We start from the raw sequence: 19,925 nt of genomic DNA, 5'->3' as shown, positions 1-19,925 counted from the left end.
GGCATGATGGCGTTGTCGAAGCAACGATCTTGAATTGCAGTACGGCAAGATGCGGGCAATTCAAGTATTTGGCTTCTTCGGCCTCGTCAGCGCGGAAAATGGGCTTGACGGATGGCTGCGATATGCAAGACTTCCAGACCATGTGCTGGAGCATGCCAGGATCCCATCCACAATTGTTGCACTGAATGACTCCAGTGCCAGTCTCTTGTTTACGGCTGGGCAAGAGCTGCAAAAGGGCGTCGAAGGTCTTTCGGGCGAGAAGCTCGAAGTTAGTTCGCATTTCAGTAGCCAACAATCCAGCATCGTAGTTGGGACTCTTGATTTACTTAGAGCAACTGCAGCTCAGGTGCCGGAAATCCTGGAACTGGGAGGAGATGGTTACTATCTCAACACCACAGGCTCCAAGGTCTAGATCATTGGCTACAATGAACGAAGTGCTCTGTACGGAGCCTTCAAATACTTGTCAATGCTGGCTCAAGGGAACTTTTCAGAGGTGGCCTATTCCAGCAATCCCAGTGCCCCGATCCAATGGGCGAATCAATGGGACAACCTCGACGGCAGCATAGAAAGAGGCTATGCGGGACCGTCGATATTTTTCAAGAATGGCGGAATTCTTGGTAACCTGACCCGAGTCGCACAATATGCCCGTCTGTTGGCATCAGTTGGTATCAACGGAGTAGTGGTAAACAACGTAAATGCAGCGTTGGCTGCGAATATCCCCCTCCTGAATTCATCAAACATTGAGGGTCTAGGCCGGATAGCTGATGCTATGAGGCCATGGGGGGTTCGATTGGCGATCTCACTGGATTTTGATGCGCCGAGGAACAACGGTAATTTGTCCACCTCAGATCCGCTCGACGCTTCCGTCATCGATTTCTGGACCGACAAGACCGCAGAATTGTACCAACATGTCTTCGACTTGGCCGGCTTCCTCGTGAAAGCCAACTCGGAAGACCAGCCCGGACCTCTCACATACAACCGCACATTGGCCGACGGGGCGAATTTGTTCGCAAAAGCATTGCAGCCACATGGTAACGGAGTGGTGATGTTCCGTGCTTTCGTTTACGACCATCACCTAAACGAGACAAATTGGAAGAACGATCGTCCCAACGCTGCCGTGGATTTCTTCAAGCACCTAGATGGTCAATTTGACGACAATGTGGTCATACAGATCAAATATGGCCCCATCGACTTCCAGGTTCGCGAGCCGCCTTCACCACTGTTCGCAAATCTGTTAGAAAGCAATATCGCTATCGAATTACAAGTTACGCAAGAATATGTGGGCCAGCAAAACCATCTTGTCTACTTACCACCACTGTGGAAAACAATACTAGATTATGATCTGCGGGTCGAAAACGAGACATCGGTGATTGGTCGAGATACATTGTCTGGAAAGAGATTTAACAGGACTCTTAATGGCTATTCCGCCGTGATCAACGTAGGGACAAATACCACGTGGCTTGGTCATCATCTTGCTATGTCGAATTTCTACGCGTTTGGCCGACTAGCATGGAACCCACAGGAAAATGAAGTCGATATCGTGCAGGAATGGACCCGTCTGACGTTTGGCCTCAACAAAGAAGTCGTCGATACAGTCACTGAAATGTCCATGGCGTCTTGGCCGGCATATGAGAACTACACAGGTAACCTTGGCATCCAGACTCACGGACATAACTGGTCCTCACTATGGCCCCAACCCTGCTTCGCAGGACGACAACGGCTGGGGCCAGTGGACGCGAGCGGATGCAACTACCATAGGAATGGACCGAACCGTCTGGAATGGTACCAGCTTCTCCGGTCAGTATCCGCCGGAGATAGCCGCAAAATATGAGCAGATCAAAACCACACCAGACGAGCTGCTCCTCTGGTTTCATCATGTGCCATACACTCAACGCCTCAAGTCCGGCAAGACGGTCATACAACACTTCTATGACGCACATTATGCTGGCGCGGAGAAAGTGCAGGCATTCACAAGTCAGTGGGCGTCCCTCAAAGGTCTGATCGACGAGCAGCGCTTTGGTGAGGTTGCATTCCGCTTGGAGTACCAGACAGGCCATGTGATTGTCTGGCGGGACGCTATTAATGATTTTTATCGGAACAAATCATCGATACCAGACGAGAATGGGCGTGTGGGCAATCATCAGTGGCGTATTGAAGCTGAGGATATGGACTTCAGTGGGTACCAAGTCGTTTTCGTGTCGCCGTTTGAGACAGCGTCGAATACAAAGGCAATCCGGACGTCTTCCAATGATACAGCCGGAACGGCGACCACCACTTTAGATGTTCCGTCTGGTGTATACGATATAGCGGTCAATTACTACGATGTGATTGGAGGCTGCGCCAGCTATGAGATCTCTCTCAACGACAAGCTCCTGGGAAGCTGGGTGGGCGATCTTGAAGACAAACTCGGCAATACCTTCTCATCTCAGTTGAACGGCCACTCGGCAACACGCATCTATTTCAAAGGTATCCACATAAACAATGGAGATGAACTGACAATTGAAGGGACTCCCGACGGGGCGGAGCCCGCACCGTTAGATTATGTGTCCATACTGCCTGTCGGCGTTATTGATTAACATCATAACACCCTGTAATATAATACCACTAGTGAATCATGGATCAATGCGACATATACAGTAGTGTAACACTGAGAAGCAGCTGAAGCATTGTTGATATATGGGCCCTGAGCTGGATATAGGACAGTGACCCTTCAATCACACTGTTCTTATTCTTTTGCCATCCAGCTCTTATTCAGTCTTCGCTACGTTGGCAAACAAGATGCATTGCTGAAAATGTGGCCTATTAGTTTATCATAACTCGGCTGGCAGCTACATAAATAGGTACTTAGTGGGATATCCAATTCATGCCCCCGAATGAACGGATCAAAGATATGACATAACATGATATGCGGCAATATGGGGAGGCTTGACTCTTCGGATCGAATTCCTAGCTTCAAAGGAACACATCTAACTCCATTGGCACTCGCTCATCCGTTGATCATTCGTTCAGCCAGTACTGATCGAGATGGCTTTTATCTCGCAAATCTGATTTTTTTCCCTGAATGATACCGCGTGCCTTTGTCTACCAACCAAAAACATTTTGACGATAGCGTGAGGTCTAGTATAATCGCGTTCTCTCGGACAAGCCCCACGAGAAATGTTCCCCGGGTGCTACAGGTCGTTTTTGCTGTAAGCTTTCAGGCTCTATGGTCCAGACTTTGGGGGCACCCATTGCTTGATAGCCTGGTTTAGGAGCGGTATTCTGCTATAATTCATCACCGATAGGCTTTCTTCAGAAAGAGCGGTCCATGCATAGGTGTTATACGTGGATTTTGTTAATATTACAACCGGGTACCGTTTGCTACAAACACCGGCATTTGATAGATACATCCCAAGGTACATACGCGACAGGATGAGTACCTCCGATTCCCTTCTCATCAGAACATTCCAGCTTCAAGTCAATGCTATTATGGCAGCAATAAGTCTGCTCTGCACACAACCAAGATTCCAAAAATTGTAAGAGTTTCCTTCCAAACGCCCTTTTATCAATGATATGATATTATTGTTCTGTTCTTGGATCCGTTCAAACCTGCGGGACCCGTCTAAGGCTTCCACAACTGAACACTCCTCATTGATCGGCGAACCTTTCGATCTCGCTTGTTGAAGAGAATGGATGAGTGTTTGAGGGCCGTAGTGCCGCACTGCACGGATCGGATGGCAGAGTTGTTGCCGTAGGGGCAGGCCATTCCAAGAGTGGTCTCGTATCGAATCGCATCAGCTTAAGAAACAATTAGTAGATTTTCATTTGCCTAGCCGTTTCGGGATTCGATAATCACCGGTATTGAAAGTGGTGTTGACGACAACGTCGGGTGCACCGCTCGCACAAATGCATGATGCATACCCGTAGGTTTCAGTGTCATTCTTGGTGAGACCTAGAACGCAGTCTCTGCAAGTTGTGTTGAAGTTGCCGTTACTATGGAGCCGAGGCACCATGTCAGTACCATTGGATCGTCCGAGGTTTAGAATGCATGACAAAGGAAGCCATACGTAAGACCAGCAGGGAGTACAGTGCCGTAGGAGTTGGCAAAGCACGGAACAATGTTCAGCTGTTCACAGCGGCCATTGCAAGAGGCTTGGATGACGACACCCTGAGCTCCGACATTCTGAATGTCCAGGAGGCTGCAGAACTCCAGGTACGGGCTAGCCAAAATGCCCGTTGCAGCAACAATGGCGAAAGTGAGGCTGAAGAGCATCTTCATCTTGGGCTTTGCGGAGAAGAAGGATGGTACGCTGGGACGATCGGGGATGGTGGGACGATGAAGAGAGCGAGCGGCTTGGAAGTTATTGCGCAAGTGCTACGAGTGTGGTGTGGAGTGTTGTGGTGAGCAGTTGGTTGAAGAAGAGAAAACCGTAGATCAGAACTTGAAGTGCTTTGGCATCGAGCTGTGACTTATTGGGTTTCGATAGAGCAACTGCAGAGGGAAACCACGAAGGTGCATACATTTTACTACTGTGGGATGTTATTGTTAGGCGTACATAAAACATGCACACTCCCCATTCGTACCTTCCTGGTTTCGCTATGGTTCCTGATGATTAGATTAACTATACTAACTAGTCTGGAACGCACTTCACCTACTTGCTTGCAATGTTAAAAGCCGCCATTCAGTCATTCTCTTCTGGAGTGTCCTTCTCGACAAGAGCCACAATGGATACTTCTAATGGATTATCGCCATTGTATTTTGTATGTGAACATCACACAACTAAAGAGGACAGGACAATGACATGCAAGCCTAAGCTTAATGCGAGCATAAGTCTTTAATATGGATGGAGTCGGCTAGTAATACGATTTTTGACTTTATCTTTACCATACGGAGAGATCGCGAGATCGAATCATTGGCAACCAAAAGGTGCGCCTCAGAGATTTGCTTTGACGAAAGCCTCCTGAGGGTTTGATGTAGAGTGCAGCTCCTTAGCAAGTAAGTCTGCAACCCCCTCAGCGACACCCCAGCTGAGTTCGTAGCCTCTTCCCCCTAGTCCATAAGCATGAATGACACGCTTTCCATTGTGCAATTTTTCTGTCTCCAATCGTAGACCACCTTTCCGAGTAGGACGCCTTCCCACAATGTCTTTAATAACCGTCATTTTGCCTTCCGTTCCAAGGATTGCAGGATACGTCGCCGCGAATTTCCTCAGGAGGGTTTCCCTCACCTGTGACGATGGTTCTGGGTCCCAATTGTCAGGTTCTTTCGTGCCCCCAATGATTGTGCCTCCCTCGAAATTTCGAGGTACAGAAAAAGTCCAGGATCCATCAGCATTTTGGCGCGTGACCGTCGCAGGGCATGAGTTAGCAACCAAGCATGTTTGTCCTAAGAGTTTCAGTACCATCATCGTAGCGAGCACATGGCCTCGGCCAGCAGAAGCAGCTACTCACCTCTTGTAACAATCATGTTGCCGTCGTTGAAGCCAGCGCCGGAGCAGTTCACGACAAAGTCCACTTTTGCGACTTCCTTCATGGTGAAGACCTCTGCGGGGTCTCGGATTTCTTGCTTCAGCACCTTGCCTCCACGAAAACCAAACCTTCGCAGAAGGAAGCTACAATATACCATGGGATTTACACACCAAGTATCATATGTGAATCCCAATTTTACTCTGGAATCGGGAAACTCTTCTGGTTTGAGCAAACGAAACCCAGCCAATCCCATGGTGCTTGCCTTAGCTTCCGTGAGTGCCTGATATGCCTGACTAGGGGCCTCAAGATACTCGATGCCGGGCATCAAGGTGATACCAGCTTCCGAATTATTTCCTTGAAGCTTCAACATCTTCTCGAATGTATGCAGCGCCATTTGGTGTTCACGTTGTTCCACTAGATTTGTTGGCGGCACCCAACGATTGTGCGCACCTCCCCATGGTGAGGTATAATTAATCTGTAGCCGGGGATCAATGGTCTCGAAGGGGCCTGGGAGATCACGAGCAACGATTGTAACCTGTTGGCCGTCCTCTTGCAGCCTCAGCGCAACGCTGAGACCGATGACTCCGGCTCTGTGACGCAGATTAGTCTTGAAGCACTGTTTCCAGATCATGTAAAAGTTACCCGATGACAACAATCTGCACCATCCTAAAATTCTGGTTCACAATGTTTTGCAACTCAAAAATTATTTGGATGACTGTAATTTTCACACTCAGTATTCCCGAATACTGAGTGACGCGATAATGGCCGTTGTGATGCCGCATAGCATAAGCACCGGCCATCGGAGTTTGGGGGTGGGGCAGTTATGTTATTGCATTACTACCCATGCAGATTGTTTATCATCATGCAAAAACAGCTTGCTGTTGTGATGATCATGTTCTTAGGTATTGTGGTTTATACCATCATTTCATAACGTCGGGGTTCTTTGTTAGCATGTGATTTGAATTGCGCAATTTTATCATTTTTGTAGTGTTCTCACATTTAAGAACCATGTCAATGCTCAACTCTCAACAGGAAACTTCGACATATTTGTAAGATACCCACAATTATGGACTATAAAATATTATGTCTCTCATGTGATTACCGTCTGCAAGTGTATCGAACAGTGTAACATACGTAGCCCTTGATCTTTGGATCATCCCGCCGAGCCAATGCTTCCTGCCTTTGCGACAGTAGCAAAGCTTATTGACCATTCACGACTTTGTATGCCACGATATTCAGCCCCCCCACACAGTTGGCGAGACTATTGTTGTTGATGTGAAAACTGGGAGGTTCAATGCATTCCTCATCAGCATAGAAATTGACCGTCTTCCCCGGCACAATACTACCACTCTTTCTTACTGATATCATAAAGTTAAGACTGATGAGTTCGCAGCCCGTCTGCGGTGCCTTTCCAGTGATCGTCAAATATTGACCGGTACACAGTGTGTCACGGAATACCATGAAATTCCAGTCCCAATCGTTGCTTACTTCTCGCTTGTCCGGAGCATTGGTCGTGTGGTTGACAAACATGTCTACCTTGGGAGGGTGAGCAAGGTAAGGATGTGCGGCTATAGTGTATGGGCAGATCGCAAAAGCGATGATGATCGAAATCCACATTTCCAAGGCTTTCTGGAGAGTACTATGGTTATCTGGTTGTCGTGATAGTGTGAGATGTGCTTGTTTTGTGGGGTTTTATGATATTGGTAGGTAATGCTTGTTAAATCGAAGTCTTTCCAGCCTCAAGCAACCCTCCTTTATATTTGTCTTAGTCAGTGTGGTTATGTATTTGGTGTGTTTGTAATGATGTTGTCTGCGGGTTTTTTAATCTCTGGTTTAACCTGGAGGTTCGTGATTCACACGGATTTCCGATTGATACTGTTGCATCTGATGGTATGACCAGCAGTTTTTCGAGCCAGTAGTAGCTCTTCCTAACAGTAAAATTGGGCAACATGCTGAGACGAACTCCAAATTATATATATACATTTTTTGTGTTTCTGGCAACCGCAACAAATCTGCAAGATCAGGCGTCATGTTCCGAATAGTCCTCTCGGTGTGAATCTCGACCATGGTTTACATCTGCTTTATTAGCAAACCAAGTCAGTAGTCCTGTGGCGAAAGCCTTACTACTTATTGTTGAATATATAATTTCAGTGCCCCGGTAGAAACGTAATAGGTGGACCAGTTCAAATTTGAATTGCACAGTAACTAATGAATGCCATCCACGAAGCATCACATATAAGTTGTGCGAGGTTAGTAATACATAAGTATAAAAATGTAGACGGTCTGTAGATCCAGCATAGTAGGCTGGGGCAGATGCTCAACCCCAGGTATGCATCTTTCACTTGGCCAGAACGTGCGACTACATTAGCCAAGCTCAATAGGCGCGTTGGTCGGCTGTTCACAGACCTCATCTCGCCGGTCCACAAGGCGCTCACGCTTAACTTCACACTAGTTAATAGTCTTGGAAATGAAGATTACCATTGCCGGGCTTTACTCCATTTTTCAAGCTTCAAATGTGGAAAAATGCAAGAAGACGGTGAAGACGCCAAAAGGGATTTCGACAACTTCGTCCCACCAAAATCATGATTGCCGCCGGGAATATCCAATGGACAGGGGTATTGGTCTCGCCCGCCAACCACCGCCTGCAGTCGCCTTAGTAGTCGGGCGAATCAGCGACAACATCACAGCACTTCTACGCGCCCTCCACACACATCCAGCAGAAGTGACACCCATGTCAATAGCGGAAATCGCGTTATTCTATTTTCGTCATGGCAGCGAATAAGAGTTGTTTGCTTCCACTTCCTGATATGACAGATGGGGTCCCGCGTGTCGAACTACACATGCAGGCACTTGCAGGCGGTTGAGAGGACCAGCAACCCCCACCAACCACATGTCTGCGTTGAGCGCGCAGTCGTTGGCCTACATATCAGGTCCGCGAAATGCGACTGAAGAATGGGCCACTCAGCGCCGCCGGTGATGCAGGGCTGGGTTGGGGTTCAGCATCTCTCTCGGCGTCTGTGGTAAGGTAATGTTATAATGTGGGAATGTATATACAATTCTTTGTACGCTCCACCGACCCCTCGTCGCTGAAGTGCCGAACGAAGTTTTCTCCTTCAGTTCTGTCCATTTGCTGGTTTGACTTGTAGCAAGTTGTCTACGGTCTTTCCATCGTGCGTCGAGGATCTGTAGTTCCTCCGCTTGTATTTTGTAATCTTTCAATTGAGTCGCGGTGGCATGTTTTGGTAAGAGGTCAATCTACGAATTGCAACGAAATCACTCGTCTATACAACTAGAAAGTAGTGACTTCTACGCAAGCCGGTTCAAAGCAAGGCCAAAGCATTTGGGGTGATATCGAAGTCAAGACATCAGGCAGCATGTCGCCAACCGCAGGACCCTCCGGAGGGTCGTTTTCTCTCTTTCCTACCACGAATCCAGCGAAACCGCCGTCTAGGAAGACGACCCCACGACCTCGAGCGGCCTCGCCCGAATCTCTGGGGCAGGAACATGGCCAATCCTTTGAAATGACACCCCCACGGCATGGAAGAAGAACGCCAGAAGACCTCTCGTTATTCGTGATAGATGGGTCGCCGCAGCCCGACCAATACGTCGAGGGACCAGCTGTAGCACAGCCTGTCGCTGTGGAAGATGCGCCGCAACGAACAGATACGGCGTTTTCTGCTGCCACCACCCTGGCACGAGGAAACAGCACTCGATCCAGAAGCTCAATTGCAAAGAGGCCTTTTGAGGATGTCCCTGAATCATCTTCCAGGGAAGAACCAACTGGTTTTCGATCTATATTTCCACAATATGATCACACATTGCCATTCAACCAGCAGGACTACTATCCAACACAAACGAGTCCGAGCCATATACCACGGCAAGTAATCAGTAGACAATCGCATATGCCGCAGAACTCTGAAAGCCGAAGCCCGCCGGTCAGGAGTCCAGTTAGGAGTCCTATGAGCGCTGAGTCGGGACGGAGATGGCCACCAAGACAGCAAGATCCGCCCGTAATCCCGCCAGTAAGCACCACAGACGACCTCCGGGACTACTGGAAAGCGGCAAACGGGTGGAAAGCAACGCAAAGCGATGGCAGAACTTTCTGTTTGAAACTGGAGCCTGAGAAGGACACACCGATATACTATCTGTCTTCCCAAACGCAGCCTTTCTACCACATGCGCATTGTTCCAACATCCGCTTCAGCATATATTACGCTAAGCCGTCATGATCCTGCGAAGCCGTTCAAAGAGCGGGACCCCGGGGCAGATGCAAGCCCCAAAGGCATCCTGGCGGCACTTAGGGAGCCCGACAAAGCAAAGACATGGCATGAGGCCATCAATACGACTCTCGAGGAGGAGTCGAGACGCTTACCCCCAGAAGATGGTCTTGTTGCGCTCCTCTACCCCAGCGCAGCGACGAAGATGGCCCTCGACAAGCCTGGTGACATTCAAGCCGTCATGACAGCGGAGCGCGAATGTGCACGCCTCGTCTGGGATGAAGACATCCAAAACTACTTTTTGGTACATCCAGCCTTGGCCACTCCTTTCTGCATCACAGTCGAACGGAACCCAGCTTGGAGCCGGACTGAATACACCCTCGAGCACATTGAGTCGCCGCAACACCTGGCCAAGCTGACCCGCAATGGTACCGGTGAGGGCTGGATGGAGCTCGATACCCTCATCGCCAGCCGGATAGAAGCCCACTATATTCTCGACGTTGCGGTATCAGCTCTGCTCATCGTCGCCAACTTCGATGAGAAGAACAACCACATAGAGACATTTGAGCCACCACCAAACTTTCCACCACCGGCGCATATGCGCGAGTCCGGGCGGGAGAGCAGAACTAGCCTTGCGTCGAGGCTGACTGGCGGTAAGGACAGCAAGAAGAAGAGGAGACGTCACAAGCTCGAGGAAATGGAGATGGACCTCGAGAGCCAGACAAGCAGTCTCGGCAAGCAGCTCGAGGTCAAGGATAAAGACAAGCTACCGAGCACGACGAGGACGGTTATCAAGCTGATCACGTTTGCATTCAAGTGCTTCATCTGGGCACTGACGCTCGCGTTCAAGGCATTGGTGGCTGTCGTCGCTGGCTTGAGCAAGTGCCTGACAAGTGAGAAGTTGTGAGTTGGGTAGACGTAATGATATAATGATGGATAGGGTCTGGGTAAATGGACGAGGACATGGGAACTAGTCACTAAGATAGTGTGGATTTGGATACCTAGTTGCTTGCAGGCGGCAACTTTTTTGCATCCCTCTGGTATATATGACAATACCTTTTGAACATGGTCCGGTGTTTGTGACATGGAGCGGAATATGAGTCGGATTGTATATTTAGGTAAATTATTTTCTTTCATGGGTATCATTTGCTGTAGATAGCACTCGGGTGCTCACTATGGTTCGTGGCGAATAGAAAACATTTCATGGCTTTGGATAATTTTAACGCTTCCTCTCGCGGACCTTGAACTTCTTGCCCGTCTTTGTGACACCGCCAACAGTCTGTGTCTTGGCCATCTTTGCTCTCTGCATCTCGAGTTCGTTTTCGGCCGTGGACACGGCTTTGAGCCGCTTCTTGGCAATTGCTAGGCGTCTTTGCAGCTTCAACAGAAGTCTTTCTCGCTGCTCGGCTCGCAGTTTCTTGGGGTTCTCTTCGCCGTCCATGCCCTCGTCGACATCGGCTTCGTCCTCCTGATCCTCCATGTCACCCGCCAGCCTCTCTTCCCGCTCTTCCACACCCTCTGCAAAGACGATCTTCTTGGGCTTCTGACTCACGGGTGCGTCGTCCAGCCAGTCGTCATCGCTCTCGGCGTCGTCTGCCGGCAGTCCCTTGCCGTCTAGACTGCCGCCCATGCCGACGACCCTCTCCTCCAGCTGTTTTACCTCCTTCGTGGCTGTGTTCCGCACCGTCCTCAAGTAACCAACATCCTGTGTCTTGAGCAGCCTGACCTCGTCCACGGACATGGCGCGATTCCCTCTGTCGCCGTCGACGGTTCCGTTCCATCGCTTTCCCTTGGACAGTCGGCCCTGCGGTCCCTGCCGCGACAACATGCCGAAGAAGAACTCATCATCGTTGCGTTCGGAGGCTTTGGCGCGCAGGGCTTTGAGGGTCTTTTGCTTGCGCTTGTGGTCTACTTCACGGAGTTTTCGATCCTGCCAGGCGGGGGAGCGGGTTAGTCAAGGTGTACGATGATGAGTCGGGGGCTGTGTGGGGGACTTGCTTTGGCCTTTTCGAGGATGCCGAGGCGCTGGCGCTCTATGGGCTGAGCACGCTCCCTATGGACGCGCCGATTCACGGCGTTGCGTAGTGAGGACATTTTGGGCGGTTTGTGGTTACGGTATCTATGGTACGAGGCCAATGTCCTCTGGTGGTTTAATCGTTCTTTGGCTTTGGCAGGCAAAAGAATTCTTATCGATAAGACTTAAACTTGGATATCTGAATATTTTTATGGGGTAATGTCATTAGCCTGAGGTATGGTCCGTGCGGGGGCTTTCCAGACTTCCCTTACATGGTTACAGTATTGGTTATAATTACCGGCACGGTCAATCCAACCACTTCCCAATCAATCCACATAACACATTCCCCGTGAGCTACGCCTCTCTTCGGATCGACAAGCCGCGCAAGTTCGTCTACTACACGATATTCGAGCTTGCATTTCGAGATGATGATAACCGTCTATTACATTCTTCAGTAACTCATGATAAACTACAGTAACATTTTAAGTAATACGGTCTTGTAGGTCTTCTGTGCTCTCACTGCTCTCTTCCAAATCGTCAGTGGTTGGACGCAATGCCCAGCGACATGTTGTCAACCAATTTTAATTTATGGCCAAGAGTGGTGTGAGCAACTTCACATTTGAAACCACGTACTGATGAGAGTTGAATTTAAACACGAATGACTGCCAGCATGGTTAAGACGAGTCCATTTATCATTCAGAGTTCTGGAAGCCATAGTAAATCGACTTCGCTATCTCAAATTCGCTATGCCCAAACAAGTCGTACGCTGTGCTTTCCATCATGGAACGACAACAAAAGAACATGCTCGGGTTGGTTGTCGGACTGTCTCATGATCTCAATTTCAACCTCTTTGAGCGAGGTCGCAGTGCCAACCCGACAATATGTTCCTTCTGAGGCGAACACGGCTTCCAAGACCAATGCGGCGAGTGCAGCATCATCATCCCATATCCTCGCTCGCACCATGTCTGACAGGCCTGTATCTATTTGTGCGCCAGATACCGTGTTTTATCGGATGATGTAGAAACGCCTTAGGATGTGCGATTGTCAAGATCTACTAACAACAAAGATGGTCAATGCATGTTAAAATCAGTATGAGAAGCCAACGAACAGTTACTGACCTGATAATTTGGCCCTCTGATATAGGCTGTAATGATAACATGGTGTGATCATGGCTTTGTATTGATTCCGGCCGCCTTCGATCTGAATTGATGCAGATCTTGAACACGAGACATTCTAGAGCTGTGTTTCTGAATAGACCTGGAGTCAGTAAGATCAGACGACGTGACGCATTCGAGGAGCCTGGAGGGGGTCCAGATCACCCTGGTACATGGTTTCCGTGATAAAGATGGGTATTCAAGTTTAAAAACTTCAGGTGTTATATTAAAGAAATTACACAATATTGACGTTGTTTGTAATCTATAAGTACTTTGGTGGTGACCAAGTGGCCCAAAATTTTCATGGCCTTGAGAACGCCTTTACTTGAGAGTCGGTACGCCATCTACAATCATTCACGACATCTTAAAACCACAGACTCCAGAACATAGGAACAATTAAGCGTGGTCATATCCTGCGCCCCTCTGCCAGGGGCTTGAGTTGTTTGGACTCCGCACCTCAGGCGATGGTGGCCCATTGTGACCATTGGTGCTGGCTGGCGGATTTATGCTTAAATGATTCGTAGGTGAATTTCTACCACTCGTCGGGTTCAAAGGACTGTTACGATGAGCATCGGTCGCAAACGGCGATGGTCCGACACGCGTTCGGGAGTCTCGCCACGAACTCCGTGATGGCCCCGAGCCGGCTGTGGACGGTCGCATCGAATGACGATGACCAGATTGAGAAGAGTTGGACTCGTTCTCCCCGTCGTCGAGATCCAAGCCGTGGCCCTTTTCACCCCGGGCAGTGCTGGCGAGTGCATTGAGTTGATCCGCTGCTGACAAGGAGTTCATCGACTTCATGAATGATGCACGCTCGTCGCTCATGAAACGATATCGCCCATCCGGGTTCTCGCGGAAGAAAACGAAAGCAGTCGTTATGATGCAGAAGATTACAAGCACGATCGTTGTGACCGCGTTCAAGATCCAAACGACAACACCGACTATGCCATTGACAATGGCCGGCTACAGACTATGTTAGTAATGTGGTTTTGAGATTTCATTTGTTATTTGACAGGTTCCGAGAAATGATTTACTTACTTGTCCGAAGACTTCAGTGAAGAGAAGCAGGCAAATAGCGTTCAAGAAATTGACAACAGCAATGGTAATGTTGAAACTGTTCATCTTCTTATCCATCCATGGTCGCATCACGCTAGTGGTAATCAGAACGGCTGCCTCGAGAATGATGAAGCCAATAGCTTGTGCAATTCCCGCATCCTGACCTAAGCCGATGAACATGCCCTTAGCTAAATAGTAGCCGATGATGGGTATTATAAAATAGTATGCTGATGCTCGGAATTGTATGTATAGAAATCCCCACTTGTTCAGAGCTTGAGGGTCGGAAAACAAGATATAAGCCGGTGTTTTGTGTAAATTTACGGACCGGCGAGCGAGCTGGACCACTTTCCAACCAGCCCAGGCTAGGGCAACTGTGCTGTATAATCTGTAAAAAAAAATTGTGTCAGCCTGGAGACTGGAGGTCATTTGATACCAGGAGGGTGTATGAGCTTTGAAAAAAAAAGAAAAGGAAAAAAAAGGGCAACATCGTAGGTGCGCTTACAGGAAGAAAACAGCCAAGACCATTTCCGCTGGAGAATCGTTCTGGGTGAACTCCCAGAAGCAAAGAATCGTGATAGCTGGGAAACCAAGAAGAGTTATGCGATATAGAACGCCTTTAAGCACGACACGCCAACCATTGCGGAAGTCTTGAAACTTATCGCTCTTGATCAATCCAATTCTCGTCGCAATCTCGCAAAGTCCTTTTGCCGCCACAACGGCGAGGGCCGAAAAGGCAAGAGCAAGGCAGAAGAAGGTAAAGCCGGTCAAGAAAAGATTAGTCGACTCAATCCTGGATCTATAGGCAACGCGTTGCACGCCCGTAACGACATAACTGCCTGATGAATTCTTGATGTTGGTCCGTTTCGCTAGATTTGCCACATGTTCGGTCGAGCGCCCAGGCAACATTGCCAGGGCCCGCTTTGCCAAACCCATAGCAGGCCCGAGGACAGGCAAGGAACGCTTTGAAACTTGTACCGAGATAGTCTCAAGGGTGCTGAACAGTTGTGATGGCGTGCCTCCGGTAGCTCTCTGGTACCATGTAAAGATGTTTTGCCTGTCAAGGGTCAGCCTTTCATAATTCTCGTCGGCAATTGAGCTATTCATAACTTCGCTCATGTGGCCAGGAGGAATATGACGTGAGACAATTAAAACGTACATGAAGCCAACGTTGATAATACCAATACTCCATTGAAAGTCCTGTGTCCAAGCCTGAACTGACGGTGGTAGAGACACCCCAGTGAGCCCAATCATGGCTTGTGCTTGGAAGTAGTTGCACAGAGCCACAGCATTAGCAGCAATATGCGAGGCAGCATTTGAGTGCCCTAAACCGCTGATGATGGCACTGGAGAGCAGTGCCAGACCTATGACTGCTGCAGAGGCCCATTTCACGCCGAGCAGGTCCACAGTTTTCGAGTTCGAAATTCGGGCTTCGAGACAAGCCAGACTCTGACCAACGTTATCTGTGGAGTTTATGTACACCTTGACCGTGGCGTCGAGGTCTGGAAATGAATAGGCTATCGACGGAATCATCCTTGTTGCAGAGGGGCTGATCCGAAGAATGAAGGGAGTTGACGTGTCGCCAGTTTGCATTGGGCAAAACCCAGCGATTCCGTTATCACAAGGGTCAATAACTCTGCGCATAATTTCATAGCCGTATGCTGCGACGGCTATATCAAATACGACATTCCCCTCGATAGAAGAAGTTGCTACCATGTTGACATTGACTCTATTATCGCTCGGGTCGAAAACGACGTCAAACTTGCTTGCCTGGAAACCAGAGTTGTCCTGACATGTGTTGAGACTCGTCGACTGCAAGACATTTTGAGAGGCGACGAGCGCCCCAAGAAAGGGAAGTGCGAACACTTTCGAAATCCTCATAGTGGCGGTTGGCGATACAGCCGCCGCTTGCTCAACAAGATTGTTTCGAGCAACGAGCACTGGCGATGGGCTATTTTGTAATGATTAAAGAACAAACGTTGACGTCAGGCGATAATGATAGACAGTACAAGTCGAAACGAATGATTGATGATGGTCGGGATTAGTGTGTTGCGACAAGCCCGAGAGTAAGAAGGTTTGCTTATCATCTGCAAGCCGGCGACGGGGCGTTAACCTGGGTCAAAAGCAAGCGAGTGAATCCACGTCAATCACTCCATCATTACCTCGAAGGTCGTTGGCAAGACTCTATCATCCGCAACAAGCGATTGAGAAGGGATGAAGAGCTCTTGGTGGTTTGAGGTTGCTATGATGCTCTCTGGTAAGCAGAGAGCGTCTGACGCCAAACTTGACCAATCTCCCTCAGGCGAGATGAGATGCCTGCACATGATAGCCGCTGTCAAGTTCTTGGATTATTGGAATGTGGGTCGCTTTGGGGGGCCCGGACTTCTCCGCATCGAGCCAGACAACAGGGCGCAGTCGCTGCAGCAAATCTTGATTGAACGGTTGAACTCACAATACGAGCTGGCTCCCTGGGTCGTGTTGTGACGATTACGATATGTTCTTCCTCTGCATGAGCCAACCACCATGACCCCGCATGATCATTGCTGTATTCGTGCAACTCTGAAGGATTCAGCCGACCCGACACGAATGCTGCAGATTGGAAGACGCCTAGAACCTCGACCTAGAGTCTGGAGATTTCAATACGATTTCTCCACTGAGTAACATTTGAAGCTCGCCCCGGTCAAGAACGGAGCGTCGGGCCCCAAATATTACGCTTAAAAAATGGCGGGCTGCGCTAAGAATTAGTTCGTCTGCTGCCTAGAGGTCGTCGTCGGAAAAAAGGGGGCCACTTTCCTGTTTCAACCTCAATCACCAGTTTGTCAAACTCAAAAGTATAACCGTTTATGGTAGCAGACGTGTGAAACCAAGTTGAGGTTATTACTTTAACACAAGTTTAGCTAATTACAAGCTCCTCAAGTCAAGCTTTTTCTTAGTCGATGGAAGCTTTTTAGTGCAATATTTCGCTCGAAGCACAGATTGGTGGTTTTTGGGTTGCCCCATTCTATACGACACGGGCATCTTGCATCGGCTATACTGGAAGACATCTACAACTATCACTCAAACGCGGCTGTACGCCACGGAAATTACGACCAGAAAGAGTGGATATGTTTATGGACCAACCGCTTCCATCTCTTGTTTTGACTGGAATGTTCGGCTAGTGACGATCGAGAACTGTTGATGTCCATTTGGCAGCCAAGAGGGCTCTGTGTGATGTAGTCAAAACGTCTAATATTTGCCTGACTCTGGTGTCGCATAACAGAGACCAAGGAACTGTCCGAATTTCACTTGCTCAACATATATTATTATGTATGAATTCCACCTGGTATTTGCGAGGCCACGTTGAAGCGAGACAGTTCGGTCATCAACGAGGTATACATACTTGATGAAACCAACCATTTGATTACGATAAGGCGATATTCTTGAGCAATAGATCTCATACGAGGTTGAAGCGGGCAGTGCTAGGCTAGACCTATAGCAGCCTTTGTTACCAGTTCTATGAAGGATACTGGGGCCCTTGATCTCGCAAAAGTTACTTAGTCTCTCCAGCCTCGTGAAACTTTCGACATCGAACATTGCTATGGTTAAATTGTCAGGCGTAATATAACTCACTTCATAGTTCGGTGTTCTGTTCCAAATATTAAACCTGCTCATTCTCACTTTGACGACATAGGACTCCTTGAAACATCCCGGCCACGGCCTATAAATTAGACCGGTGATAATACACCTTTCCCACAAATTATGCACGGCATTAAGTTCTAACCGTTTTAAGTAGAGCTTCTCTGGACAGCTTAAACATAGATATCTCTTACCTCTAGCATGATAGCGCATCCTTCTTCATTTCCAACTACCTAGGAATCCAAAATGCCTCACGGTTAGAGACAAAGCCTACCTCCGAGACGACATGAGGAAGTCAAGCACATTCACGAAATTTACCCCTTACCGAATCATCATAATATGAGCATGTGTGGTCACAACAGCAGAAGTCCTGGCACAAGTATGCCTAACGAGGTCATCCATCTACCACATTGAAGCCACCGCCTAGCATAGCCTCAATCAAACTCGGGGTCACTTCTTCTCCATCCCACTTTTACCCGGTGGTGTACGAAGGTCATAATTGTTTTCAGATTTACTAATGATCCTAGCTCCCATTTTCAACTGTCGGAGGGACAGGAAAATTAAGGTACATTATTAAAAGATACTAGAAGCCAGTCTGCTTATATATATAAGGCAAGTTTCATTTTTATTATAGTTCCAGATGTTGCTCATCTGTCTCGTGATGGGTGGTGTTCATCTCATATTTCATATTCACACAGAATTAAGCTAAGGTTAAACAACTTCCTCTATTGATCTGTCTAGAATTGGGTTTTGTTCCTTTTACTTCTTTTTATCCTTGGTTTTTCTTCTCCTCTCACAGTCCCTTGGCCTCCAGGACTGGTGCCTCCTCCGGTACACGGGTGGGACGGACAGATATGCCTATGATCCCAGCGATCATAGCCTCCAGGGTATCATTATCCGCTCTACCAAGGCGGATAACACCATCGGCAGGCGTTGGTGTGGTGCCCGTCATGGGCAATGGGAGGAGTTCAGCAATATACGTCTCCCACTGTCTCAGTTCCTGATCCTCTCTTTCTTTATCGCGCTTCTTGAGCGCCATGATGATGTCCATTATCTTCTGGTGCTTCATCGCCTGGTCAGCCATCCAGTCCTCGGCGTGCTTGATCAAGGCTCTTGCTTCGTCGGAGATGTCAGCCTCTCTCTCGCGTTTGTCCAGCTCCTTCTGGATCGCCTCTTGATAGATGGTCTTTGTTTGTTTCCAGATCTTTTGCTCCTGCTGGATAATTGGCAGGCACTTTTCCTTGATCTTCACAATTCCCTTTTCCACCCTGGTCTTCATCTTCTTGCTCCATTTCTCGTTCTCGATGAGCTCCTGTTTGATGGTGCTTCGCTTTCCGGCTACCTCGTGTTTTTTGCACTCGGTAGGGTCCTGAGATGAGAGCCAGTCCGCCTCCTCCTTTATTGCAGCATCACGTTCGGCAGGATCGATAATGAGAGTCGTAATGTCGCTGTCGCCTATGGCGATTTGTGTGCCTAGAAGGCGCGGCGGCTTGGGATGGTAATACTTCTTGGCTATCTCGTCCTTGTATCTCTCCATGATTTGCTCTGATTTGGGGTAGATATGTACCTCATGGGAAAGAACGATATCGCAGTTGGGTGGAAAATGGAACTTGATGCCATCAATGAAACAATATCGCTTGGAACCGGGAAAGTGCAGTTCAAATCCATTCTCGCCGTAAACACCCTTAGGCTTGAGATTCTCAGGATACCAGAACCAGTAAGACCCCTTGCACGTGATGTGTAGCTCTTCGTACGGGGTTTTAATGGGCGGGCAGCGCTCACAATGGATGGGGTGCTGCTCGATAGATTTGATATCGATCTCCTGATACTCAACCTCTTTAGGCTTAACCGATGGGTGGTTCTTACGATAGATGATGGTGTTTTCACCGTCTCTCAAAAAGTCCCATTCTTCTCCGAGTCGCAGGACAGCAATCGCGACTTCTTTAGTATCAGTCATAAAATATGTTCGTGTCAATCCACCAGGAAATTGGATTAGGCGATCTTGGACAATCGGCCTAGCGTTACTTGGAAAGTAAAGTTTTGTCCCTGAGAAATCAAGTATTTCCACGGGGTAGGAGCCAACATCAAGCGTACTTTGTGTTATCGAGGAACCTGGAGCGACCAGCTTTCCCTGGGCCGTCATGACGCTTTCCATATCCTCGATGTACGCATCACGCTTGGCGTTGAATTCTTCCGTACGGACAATCTCATCCCCTTTGATGTGATAGCACATACGCCAGCCCGTCGGTAGCATAACAGTGGTGGGCCCATAGGCAGACTGAAATAACTTGACTTGTCCCTCGCTGTTTCCGAATAGGATGTAGCTGCTACTTACAACACGTTCGAGGTCACGGGGAAAGAATATCTTTACTCCTCCTTTAATGGCGACATGGTCTTCTGCTATATCAAACAACAGATTCTCAGC

At 48.5% G+C, this 19,925-nt stretch overlaps 7 protein-coding genes across 7 annotated transcripts; 2 read left to right on the top strand and 5 right to left on the bottom strand.

The window, feature by feature from the left end:
* Positions 1-49: 49 nt before the first annotated feature.
* BKA67DRAFT_590912 (glycoside hydrolase superfamily) lies at positions 50-2,576 on the top strand (the record flags this gene model as incomplete). Its single annotated transcript, XM_046104640.1, has 3 exons — positions 50-346; positions 413-1,605; positions 1,661-2,576. The coding sequence occupies 3 exons, from the start codon at positions 50-52 to the stop codon at positions 2,574-2,576; spliced, it is 2,406 nt and encodes an 801-aa protein (XP_045961609.1).
* Positions 2,577-3,601: 1,025 nt separating this feature from the next.
* BKA67DRAFT_655648 (uncharacterized protein) lies at positions 3,602-4,258 on the bottom strand (the record flags this gene model as incomplete). Its single annotated transcript, XM_046106793.1, has 3 exons — positions 3,602-3,777; positions 3,836-3,972; positions 4,047-4,258. The coding sequence occupies 3 exons, from the start codon at positions 4,256-4,258 to the stop codon at positions 3,602-3,604; spliced, it is 525 nt and encodes a 174-aa protein (XP_045961608.1).
* Positions 4,259-4,775: 517 nt separating this feature from the next.
* Positions 4,776-6,396, bottom strand: BKA67DRAFT_555106 (FAD dependent oxidoreductase-like protein). The gene is made up of 2 exons (XM_046102046.1): positions 5,431-6,396; positions 4,776-5,365 (listed from the first exon to the last, which is right to left on the bottom strand). The coding sequence occupies exons 1-2, from the start codon at positions 6,077-6,079 to the stop codon at positions 4,914-4,916; spliced, it is 1,101 nt and encodes a 366-aa protein (XP_045961607.1). The 5' UTR covers positions 6,080-6,396; the 3' UTR covers positions 4,776-4,913.
* A 1,991-nt stretch (positions 6,397-8,387) lies between these two features.
* BKA67DRAFT_555102 (uncharacterized protein) lies at positions 8,388-10,783 on the top strand. The gene has a single exon (XM_046102045.1). The coding sequence runs from the start codon at positions 8,823-8,825 to the stop codon at positions 10,569-10,571; it is 1,749 nt and encodes a 582-aa protein (XP_045961606.1). The 5' UTR covers positions 8,388-8,822; the 3' UTR covers positions 10,572-10,783.
* BKA67DRAFT_555100 (small-subunit processome) lies at positions 10,784-11,850 on the bottom strand. The gene is made up of 2 exons (XM_046102044.1): positions 11,663-11,850; positions 10,784-11,594 (listed from the first exon to the last, which is right to left on the bottom strand). The coding sequence occupies exons 1-2, from the start codon at positions 11,756-11,758 to the stop codon at positions 10,884-10,886; spliced, it is 807 nt and encodes a 268-aa protein (XP_045961605.1). The 5' UTR covers positions 11,759-11,850; the 3' UTR covers positions 10,784-10,883.
* Positions 11,851-13,228: 1,378 nt separating this feature from the next.
* Positions 13,229-15,766, bottom strand: BKA67DRAFT_590911 (calcium spray protein; the record flags this gene model as incomplete). The annotated part of the gene is made up of 4 exons (XM_046104639.1): positions 13,229-13,795; positions 13,871-14,264; positions 14,391-14,942; positions 15,045-15,766. The coding sequence occupies 4 exons, from the start codon at positions 15,764-15,766 to the stop codon at positions 13,229-13,231; spliced, it is 2,235 nt and encodes a 744-aa protein (XP_045961604.1).
* A 2,490-nt stretch (positions 15,767-18,256) lies between these two features.
* BKA67DRAFT_555095 (uncharacterized protein) lies at positions 18,257-18,883 on the bottom strand. Its single transcript, XM_046102043.1, has one exon. The coding sequence runs from the start codon at positions 18,777-18,779 to the stop codon at positions 18,294-18,296; it is 486 nt and encodes a 161-aa protein (XP_045961603.1). The 5' UTR covers positions 18,780-18,883; the 3' UTR covers positions 18,257-18,293.
* Positions 18,884-19,925: the final 1,042 nt, after the last annotated feature.

The sequence above is a fragment of the Truncatella angustata genome, assembly GCF_020726525.1.
Source record: "Truncatella angustata strain MPI-SDFR-AT-0073 chromosome Unknown BKA67scaffold_2, whole genome shotgun sequence".
NCBI lineage: Eukaryota > Fungi > Ascomycota > Sordariomycetes > Amphisphaeriales > Sporocadaceae > Truncatella > Truncatella angustata.
The sequence above is the reverse complement of the archived record's forward strand: the minus strand, read 5'-3'. Positions and strand labels throughout refer to the sequence as shown.

Coding starts and splice junctions, on each gene's coding strand:
- BKA67DRAFT_555106 (XM_046102046.1), bottom strand. CDS start 6,079: ATGATCTGGAAACAGTGCTTCAAGACTAATCTGCGTCACAGAGCCGGA. Junction 5,366..5,430: donor CAACATGATTGTTACAAGAG/GTGAGTAGCTGC, acceptor TGAAACTCTTAG/GACAAACATGCTTGGTTGCT.
- BKA67DRAFT_555102 (XM_046102045.1), top strand. CDS start 8,823: ATGTCGCCAACCGCAGGACCCTCCGGAGGGTCGTTTTCTCTCTTTCCT.
- BKA67DRAFT_555100 (XM_046102044.1), bottom strand. CDS start 11,758: ATGTCCTCACTACGCAACGCCGTGAATCGGCGCGTCCATAGGGAGCGT. Junction 11,595..11,662: donor GCATCCTCGAAAAGGCCAAA/GCAAGTCCCCCA, acceptor CCCGCCTGGCAG/GATCGAAAACTCCGTGAAGT.
- BKA67DRAFT_555095 (XM_046102043.1), bottom strand. CDS start 18,779: ATGAAGACCAGGGTGGAAAAGGGAATTGTGAAGATCAAGGAAAAGTGC.